The sequence below is a fragment of the Mustela nigripes genome, chromosome 3 (assembly GCF_022355385.1).
Source record: "Mustela nigripes isolate SB6536 chromosome 3, MUSNIG.SB6536, whole genome shotgun sequence".
Taxonomy (NCBI): Eukaryota; Metazoa; Chordata; class Mammalia; order Carnivora; family Mustelidae; genus Mustela; species Mustela nigripes.
The window spans coordinates 169,040,187-169,050,583 of record NC_081559.1 but is presented as its reverse complement, the minus strand read 5'-3'; the positions used below and the strand labels follow the sequence as shown (position 1 = coordinate 169,050,583).

The 10,397-nt window shown below is 39.4% G+C and overlaps 1 protein-coding gene across 1 annotated transcript in view; it reads right to left on the bottom strand.

The window, feature by feature from the left end:
- The window catches only part of PKHD1L1 (PKHD1 like 1), a 157,202-nt gene continuing 146,805 nt past the window's right edge, over positions 1-10,397 (bottom strand). The window contains exons 74-78 of the mRNA XM_059395052.1: positions 9,539-9,696; positions 8,985-9,131; positions 8,304-8,457; positions 4,346-4,588; positions 1-256 (exon numbers count right to left, since the gene is read on the bottom strand). Of these exons, the coding sequence (XP_059251035.1) occupies positions 246-256; positions 4,346-4,588; positions 8,304-8,457; positions 8,985-9,131; positions 9,539-9,696 (713 nt within the window). The 3' untranslated portion in view covers positions 1-245. The remainder of the gene's footprint in view (positions 257-4,345; positions 4,589-8,303; positions 8,458-8,984; positions 9,132-9,538; positions 9,697-10,397) is intronic.

Below are 10,397 nucleotides of genomic sequence, written 5' to 3'. Positions count from 1 at the left end.
GACTTCTTAAATTTTTTTTTAATGAAATAAGAACATACAAATGTAAGGAATCAAAAGGAAATTTATATTTTGAAGAAATCTGATTTTTGTGATTAAAGCTAATTAGTACATTTTCTATATTACAAAAATATGTTTAGCTTATTTTCTTGAAAATGCTATAGACTTTGTCTTCTGCAACAAAATAGTTCATAAAAAGCAGCTCTTATATCTTTAAAAGTTTTCAGCCTGTTCTCCAGGACAGCACTTCAGTTGTATCCTGAAAAATGAAAATAACAAAAGTATCATTTTTAAGTGGTAGTAACATCCAGTGTGGTTTAAAATAGGTTTCATTCATTTAATGCTTCTAATATTTCATGGTATGATTAATCAGGCAAAAGTACTATTTAAAAATTAGTATTTCAGAGTTTACCAGAGTACTTTTAGAATCAGTAATGCTCTCTTTTTGTAGAACTGGGGAGAGAGAATAGTGGTGCTTAAGCTTTGTAAATTTCACATTCAAGTTGTCATTTTATTTACTGGAACTTTGTGGCCATCTTACAAATAAAATATTCTTAATTCAAAATGCAAAGCTATAAAAATCCCAGCATTGCATTTCATTAATAGTTAGTATGGTGTGAATGCTTTCCCCCCAAATTCCTATGTTGAGGGGCACCTGAGTGGCTCAGTCAGTTAAGAGTCTGCCTTTAGTTCAAGTCATGATCCCGGGGTCCTGGGATAGAGACCCTCATTGGGCTCCCTGATTAGCGGGGGAGCCTGCATCTCCCTCTCCCACTCCTCCCTGCTTGTGTTTCCGTCTCTGGCTGTCTCTCTCTCTCTCTCTCTCTCTGTCAAATAAAATCTTTAAAAAAAAAAAAAATTCCTATGTTGAAAACCTAACACCCAATGAGATGGTTTGGAGGTGGTGCCTTTGGGAGGTGCTTCTGTCCTGAGGGTGGAGTCCTCATGATGGGGTTAGTGCTCCTACAAAAGAGACACACAGAGCTCCCTAGGCCTTCCACCCTGTGAAGACACAGTCTGTGACCTGGAAGTCGGCCCTCACCTGACGGTCATGGCCCCCTGATCTCAGACTTCCAGCCTTCAGAACTGAGGGAAATAAATTTCTATTGCTGATGAGCCGCTCAGTTGGTGGTATTTTGTGACAGCGGCCCAAATGGACTAAGACAATGGTATTTAAATCACCTTATGTTTGTTTTTTTCTTTTTAAATCACCTTATGTTTTAATTGAAGAATGATAGATTATTTAGGAGAAAAGGAGAAGATGTTGATTGACTTTTCTATCTGGGAAAAAAGCCCTAAAGAAAATGCCAGAAACAACAGCATTTACTAATGACTTGAAAGTAGAATTTCCTGAACTTTATAAAATCCCAAAGTTGTCAGGAGTAAGCAGGCTGAAGGTCAGTGAATACAATGAGAAAACAATACATTTAACGGGGGAAATACAAAAAGCACAAAGATACAGTACTTAACACCTTAGATTTTAATATTTCTGAAAAAAATTTAAGCAATGCCTGTCATGCTGGTATAAAATGGACAACCAGTTTTACTTTTATTAGAATTCCAAAAATAAGAAAACTTGCATTAAAGTACAATAACTTGTGGGCTGGTATTTACCTATGGCCCCTTAGCTCCAAACCCACTCTTCCATGTTCAGCTTCCAGTCCTGAGAGGCCAGGACTGAGTCTCCTCAAACCACGCTTTGCCCTCGACACCTGGCTCCTAATTAACTTCTGCCATTAAGTGGAAAGAAAGGATTATTCCTTTCTGTTCCATCACTGTCTTGAAACACCAACCTCTCCCGTTTGTTCTGTCACTCCCAGAACCAGCCGTCATGTGTCCCTTCATCCTGACCTCACCTAAATTTAAATTTAAAATTTATCTTGGGGGTGCCTGGGTGGCTCAGTGGGTTAAAGCCTCTGCCTTCAGCTCAGGTCATGATCTCAGGGTCCTGGGATCGAGTCCCGCATCGGGCTCTCTGCTCAGCAGGGAGCCTGCTTCCTCCTCTCTCTCTGCCTGCCTGCCTGACTACTTGCAATCTCTCTCTGTCAAATAAATAAATAAATAAATATTTAAAAAAAAAAATAAATAAATAAAATAAAATTTAGTCTTGGCTTTCATTCCTCGAAATTTTTCAGTATCCTTTTAAAGTGCTATCCCATCTCAAATTCTTCTTAGATCCTTCTTTTAATTTTGATTTTTACTCAAATACAAGAATCTAACTAGGCGTCTTATAACTTAGGATATTTATCATCTTTTGGGTTTTGGAGATCTGTATTAGTTGTATGTAGATCAATACTGATTTTTTAAAAATTTTATTTTTAGGAGGGGTGAAATCCATAGAACATAAAATTTTAATCGTTTTTCAAGTGGACAGCGCAGTAGTGCTAAGTATGTTCACACTGCTGTGCAACCAATACCCAGAACTGTTTTCAGTTTCTTAAATCTTACCAGTATTTCTTAGGTGATGCTTTCATCTCATTATTCTGTCAGAAACTCTCCCATCTTTCTCCCCATTAGATCAGCTGCAAACTGATGAGTATCTGCCAATCAAAGCTTCTTACTGTTTGCCTATAATGCCCCTCATTTCCCCTCAGTAGCAGGGAGGACTTATCTCCCTTTTGAGAGTTAAAATCAATGAAAGCATCTATAATAAATACGGCTTGTAGTCTTACTTTCTGAGTGCTCACAATTTAGTAAAGAAGATAGATTTGAATATGTCTAAGTTAAATAAAAGTACACCACAGAAAAGGCCATAACAATGGTAGAAGCAAAGCACAACTTGGGAACAAGGGAAGGGAGCATTAAATGGATCACAGAGTGGGAAGGAAGAAGGGAAACCTGATGGAGGACGGAGGTTTTGAGCAGGGCCAGGCAGCACGCCACAAGTAGGTCTGATGAGTAAAGCAAAGCCCAGATGGAGGGAATATGTGGGATGGCAGGCATCTTCTCTAGGAATGATCTGGAACAGGAGGCAGTCTTCCAGACTGGTTTCCGGGACTCTGGGGTTGATTGTGATTGGCAGGTAGTAAGGAGTCTTCAAGGATTTGACATGACACATTACTACATGAACCTCTAGGAAGGTAAGTATGACAACAATACGGAAGAAAGGCTGCTAGTGAGGAGTTAAGAAGCAGGGAATTCAGGAGGCTACTGTAGGAGGTCAAGGAGTGAAAAAGGAGAGTTATAAGTGGAACAGCAAGACTTTAAAGGAGGAAGAGATACGTGACATTATGGATGGAGATAGATGCCCCAGAGCACCCTGAAGGAATGTGAAGCTTGAAGGGGAGAGAGAAGTCTAAGAAGTATCAGCCTAAGAGATAAGAAAGATGACACTGGCACTAACCAGGATTGGGCAGCAGGAAGGGAACACCTTTGGAAGGAAGAGATGAGGAATTCCATGCTGAACATGGAGAGTCGAAGATGTTCTTTTTCACTCCCACTTTTTGCTTTGCTCCTATCATGTCCCTGTTGTGGAACACCTTCCCTTCCCATTTCACATTTTATTCCCCTTTTATAATCCTGTCTATAAAGTGCTGCTGCTGATGGGTGACACCAACTGTGAGCCTAACCATTGTCACCCACTGGGACTTCTCCCTCCTTTGAAACTCCCTAATAGTCACCATCTTCAGTTCTGGTATTAGGACTTGGATTCCCTTTGTGGAACCACATCTCCACCATTCCAGGAACCTCCCTCCATGTGAGCCAGGCCAGGCTAATTAGAACACAGGTGGCCCAGGGATTGGCCTGAGAATGGACATGTGACCAAGCTAGGTCAATGATATTGCTTTGCGATTTTGCTGAAGGAGTTGAGAAAGAGTTTTGCTCTTTCTGCATCAGTTGCTGGGCTGGTAGAATGTATGTGAAGACACAGGTGGTATCCCTGCCATGAGGTCTGGGAGGGGGGGTTGGTTAGTAAAGAGTCTGCCTGTAAGTGAGTCTACCACCAAGGTGCATGGAGCCAAGAGATAGAGAGACACAAGTTTTTGATCATATCATGTGAGTCCTTAGGTCTAGCTATAGCAGAAATCACACTACAACTGGACTTCTCAGTTAAGTGAGAGTCACTTTACCATCTAAAACCAATTCGAGCTGAGCTTCTACCCCTTGTAACAGAAGAAGAGCCCAACATTACCTTCCCATTCCCTACATGCTCATGTGCCACTGTGTAATGTAAATGGCATTTCCTGTAGAGTCATCTTATCTCTACCATTGAAGTGATTCCTTTCTCAATGGCCAAGGCCATGCCCCAGTGGTACCATGCATGGTGGCCATGCCCTCAGGTTCTATTCAGTAAACACTTACTGAATCTCAGTATGCATACATTATAGAAAAGATGAACTACGCTTACCTAGATCTATGTTTGAAATCAAAACTGTTGCCATAAATACTTCCAAGAGCACCAATCTTCCCAGCAGACAGCTAATCACTGGAACCATTATCTGGGCAGCTGTGCCCACAGTTGATGCTCTGCCGCTGTTGCCACCGCCACTGGTGCCACCACCACCAGACACAGACTGTGCTGCGAGGCTCAGAGTCCCGGATTCCACCCGGACAACATCATCCAGTATAAATTCAATCTTGTAATTTTTTCCTAGGAAGAAAAACCATCAGAGAATATGACTTCCTTTTATGATTTGCTTTCACACAGTCCCTGTTGGGTTGTCATCAACTGGAAAATACCATGTAATTCGTCATGAAGTATTTTTGCAAATTGAGCCCAAAGAGATTAGTTTAAGTATAAATGTAAGTGGAAAAACGTTCTCAGAGTTAGAGTTCCATTTGCCCATCCACTATGGGCAAGCAGAATCTGGGCTGAATTTTTTTCTCTAGCATCAGTACTTGCTCCCTCGGGATGCCTTCTTAGTGGCCAGGACTAGAGAGAGATTGCTTGAAGGGAGGAACAGTAGGGAAGGGGAATGAAGATGTTGAGGCTCTGCTCCATCCCTGGATACTTGACCTTGGAGCAGAGAAGGCTCAGCCTCAGTTGGGGAAGATGGGAATGGATACCGAACTTTTGATTTTGAAGTTTAAAAAGTTTCAAAGTTTCAAACTTTCAAAAGTTTTAACTCTTCACACAGAATAGTTGAAAGAATAGTACAACAAACACCATATGCCTTCCACTTTGATTCAGTGATTTCACCACTTTGCACATTTCCTTTAAGTCAGATGCTATTTTTTTGTTGCATGATTGTGACCCTTTCTTTCTTCTTACTTCAGGTAGACAAGTTTGAGGAAACTTATTAGATATTTTTGAGTGTGAAACATAAAAACTCATCTGAATACTTTTTAATCCATAGGTTAAATCTTCCCACAGTTTTAAACATGAGATAACTAATATATTTTTCCTTGATATAATTTTTTCTAGGACTGTTGTCTCATCAATAGTGGTTACCACATAGAGTTTGCAATCCTTGTCACAACACTGAGGTTTTCATTCCTCTCTCTGTTAGCCTAAAAAAAATCAATCTTTCTTTCTTTCTCATAGAATATAATTAAATCTTGACCACGGTGTGCTTTCACAAACAATAGCAATATATTCTGTAAGTTTCACAATGGATAGTCATTATTCTACAGAATTTTCTGCCACCATTACAATTCATGACAATGGCATATCTAAGTATTTCCTTTTTTCAGTTGGAAAAAAACCTGAATTTTTGAAGCAGATGTATTTTTTTCTTAATGATTTTCCTTTGTAAAGAATTTAGGTTGTTTTTTTTTTTTTTCTCCCGCAGTACTATGAGGAAGTCCAAGGGAACCTTGTGGAGATGTCACTCCATGCAGGAGGACTGAAGAACATAGCTAAAATCCAGAATCAAAACTTTGGGGATATAACTTCAATCAAGCTAATCCAGCTGAAAACACAGACATCATTGAGCAGACAGAAGCCATCCCTGCCCAAATTCCTGGCCCATACTTTTGTGAGCAAGTGAAATGGTTGCTGTTTGAGTCATTAGATTTGGGGCTGGTTTGTTATGTACCAAAAGCACTATAGATCATCTAGAATGCTAGGTAAACATGGCCCAAATGTGATTATGCAGTAGTAATACTATTTTTATCCAGGTTGCCGGAAGAGGCAGCCTCAGCTCTTTATTACTTTCTCCTTCTCCTACCCTTTTCTTACCTCATTCTCACATTCTCATTTTCTGTGTTAGAAACTACAGCCCATACCTCCTCTATCCATCCGGTGGCCCTTGCTTTGCTTTTTATTGAGCTATAAGTAGAAGAGGGTGTGGGACCATACTGTTAGGCTCCAGTCTAATAATCCGCAAGGGGATTTCTCCCGTACAGTAATGGGGTGGGGGAGGCTACCTACTAGAAAGAGTTACAAAAATGATGCTTTGTTAATTTTTTCTCATGTGCTTTGTTGCTATAACAATTTTATAGTTGTTCAACTACAGCTGGCTAACTGATCTAAAGATAATGAAGAGATGACTATATTTAGTCTTCTTGACTATACCTAGCCAGAGAACTGAGACCCTACATTTGATGACAGTAAGAAAGTAAGACAATGGGCAAGCAAGCAAGCAAGCAAGCAAGAGATTAGAAGGAATGACGGTTCGCCATAGCAGGTCAGATAGATACTCTAAGGGAACTTTGAACTATGAAGGAAAATTTACTCTATAAAAGGAAGATGATGTTTTGTTATCATAATAATACACCAAAGCCTATTACTATTGCCTCAGCACTCCAGTGATCTTGTTTATTTTGTAACATTGCTATTTGGAAGTGGTAGTTTGCAGAACATGGTCTCCGGATTGGGTCTTTGCCATTTTGGGTCCACCTGCATGGAGAAGTGGGCAACTTTCTTCTCACCTAGAGTTCTTGTTAAGAGCCTCATTTCCTGGAAAGCCTCATTTAGGCTGACTCTTAATGAAACTGGCACTGCCCTTAACCAGCAAGTGCATAGATCACTCTAAGTACTTGTCCGGGAACACAACGTTGGACGCATTGCCATTTGCGTCCCATAAAACACTAGCTTGAGATACTGCTGCCTAGCAGGAAGACCAAACTTGTGCAGTTTAGGGCACCATCAAAGCAAGAAAAAACAAAAAATAAGGAAAAAAATATTTAGGGGAATGATTTTAGCATTTGATAATTTGTTAATATGAAAAAAATCAGACTATTGTTGGAATTCCTTTTACTTCTTTTACTCTTCTTACTTTTATTTTGACTTTTGTATGTATATATGTGTGAGAGAATGGTGGTAAGAAGTGGGGAGAACCAATATAACTTTTCAGAAGTTAGGTCGAATAAAGGTCTTAAATGGGTTCAGATTAATGGTAAAAGATTAATGGAAGCCTGTCTCAGGTACAAGCAGTGTATCCATTTTTCTTTTAGAAACTCTATAATCTATCACCGATAGGTACTCGTTACAACCTATCTATTTTGGGCTCAGTAGAAAGGCTTTTACCAATTGAAGTTAGGCCATCAACCTGTATGAAGACAATGTAAGAAACATCACAGTGGAAGTTATGACTATTTACTGTTGCTGAAGATGTCACTTCGTCCAGATTCATTGAGTATATTTTATGAGATCTGTTCGGATCTGTTCAGATCTCAGAGCAGGTTGGAAGTCTCCACAACAACTGCTTTGCTTACCTGATGGGCACTGTGGAATCATGATAATACTTATGTTTCTCTTTTGCACTGTCTTTCAGAAAGACTAGAACCCACTTTTCAGTCCAACTCTGAACCCTTGCATGGGGCATTAGAGTTATGTGAGCCTATCTTAACCTCCCTTTTCTTTAATTTGAAAATCTATATATTAACTGTTTTCATTATAAATGTAATGCATATTTAGTGAAAATTTACAAAGGTACACAAATGAATGAAAAATATGAATCATGATGTAATTTTGATGCATAGCCTCAGATTATGTTTAATTTCCTTAATTTCTTGTTTTAATTCTATTTTGTTTTGCATCTAAAATATATTTTTATAAGCTAGATGTTATCTGTGTTCCAATTTTTTTAGAGATTTTTTTTTTTAAAGATTTACTTATTCATTTTAGAGGAATAGAGAGAGAGAGCATGAATGTGAAGGGAAGAATGGAGAGGGGGAGAGAGTCTCAAGCAGACTCCCTGCTGAGCACAGAGCCCAACACAGGGCTCGAGCTCATGACCATAAGATCATGACCCAAGCCAAAACCAAGAGTCAGAGGCTTAACCAACTGTACCACTCAAGTGCACCCCTATAGTGTTCCAATTTATCTAATTTATTAACCAGAGTATTATAGAATGCTTTGGTCAATTATAATTTTTCCCATTTATGGATATATATGTGAAGATCCAAAATAGTACACTCACCTGTTCTAAGCAGAGTAAGGTCTGTGTAGTTGGCCCAACAGCTGCTAAACGGAATTGTCGTATTTCCACTCAGACCACTGATTTGGTTATTATTGGAGTCCTTTAGTACGGCCTTCAAAGTCAGTGAAGTAATCCCAACAGATACACAATTACCCTAAAGAAAAGAATAGTACAGAATTTCAGTGTCCTGTTCCCATCTTTGTTTTCTCAAGATGCGTGAAACTTCATTTTTAAACAACGCCTCGCAGCAAATTTAAAATCCGCAGTAGCTTCTTTCCCGGCACGAGGAGTTCACAAGTACAGGTGGGCACTGGAGCCAGTTCATTGAAAAGGAATGTTTTCAAAACAGGGAAAGAGTATAGCCACGGGTGTTAGTCCAGCTTTTAAAGATTTATTTATTTATTTATTTATTTGACAGAGAGCACAAATAGGCAGGGAGGAAGCAGGTTCCCCACGGAGCAGAGAGCCCAATGCGGGGCTCAATCCCAGGACCCTGGGATCATGACCTGAGCCGAAGGCGGAGGCTTTAACCCACTGAGCCACCCAGGCGCCCCTAGTCCAGCTTTTAAGAGGCAGTATCATCCTCAGTTGTCAGTGGACCATGATTACTGAAGTTGGCTCACTCTCCAAAATGTGTAGCTTAATTTCCTCACTTGGCGTAAGTTTTCAGTTAGAACTCACATCAGAATCTACTGCCTTCACTGAAGGCTGCTGAGAAAACGGCTGTCCTGGTTGAGCTGGCACGGGCTGAGCGATCACAGACAGCGAGGACACAAAGGCCACATGATGAACGGGAAATGCAAACCTTTCGACGGGTTGGGCGGTCACCTGTAAATAAATGGTCATGAGTGATGACGTGGTTTTCATGTGATAAATTACAGTGAGGAGCACATTCATCTTAGTGAGGCTAAGTGTAATATGAAATAATAAGTGTAAATATACACTCAATACATGAAGTTAGTTTTATTGCAATATTCCCTCTGATCAAATTCATGAAGCATTCTTATAAATACTCAAAGCAAAGCGCATTTTATACAAATAAGTTATCTTTTTAGAGATAGGCTCCTTTCTCAACTATTTTATCATCTTAGTTATACCTATAAAAAGAAGAGCCAGCATTAATTAGGAAGACATGCCCTTTAAATTATTGTATTGAACTATAAAGAGTTAAAAGAAGACAGAAGCAACAATGTTTTAAACAGCTAAGATGCATTTTTCTGGTTGCTTTTTCTTACCTTAGTCCAGGCAGAATCACTTGGGCTGGGGATAGGATTGGTAATAGACATGGAAGAGATATTAAATCCAAGGATACTACTAGTTTTTCCTGAAATTACAGCTTTTCCAAGAGACCCAGCGATTTTCTGGAGTTCAGATAACTGCATCTGCATCCCACCTATGGGGAAATAGTAACATGACATATGGCTTATAAGAATATAAGATTGTGAGAGTTTTTCTTTTCTTTTCTTTTTTTCATGGCTCCACCCACATTCTGGAATTCTGTAGCTTTTTCACCATCCATGAGATCAATATGACAAAATCCTATGAATGAGCTTAGGAAAATGGAGAACTCTAAGCTGCAATTAAAGAAAAACCAAAGGTAGATAAAATAGATACAAGAAAAGTGAAATAAACCATAGTGGAAAAATATACGGCTCTTAATTTAATCCATTCCCACGCCATCCTTTATTGAGGAGTGAAGCACCATCATGCAAGTCTATCACCATGTACCATTTCCTAAAAAGAGAGTTTTAATTTTGGAGTGTAAGGATAATTAGCATCATCGCATTTACACGAGGTATATTAGTAAGTTCTGAAGTTAACACTACATTACACACAAACTGTTGCTTGCTCTAGACGTTGATGATTTTCAAAGTTAATTTTAACACAACAGGCAGTTTCTTTTGTCTTTGTCTAGCCTGGCAGGCCCTCTTAACACTTACTGGCCCCACCATGCTCTGTACCTAGGAAGTAGCACCTCTATTCATCATACTTATTTGTCAGATCGTGGTACTTTTGCCTGATCCCTTCTGTTTCATCTCTCCTCCGCAACATATAATCAGTTACTAGCTTCTAGAGCTCTCTGTCCTCATTGCC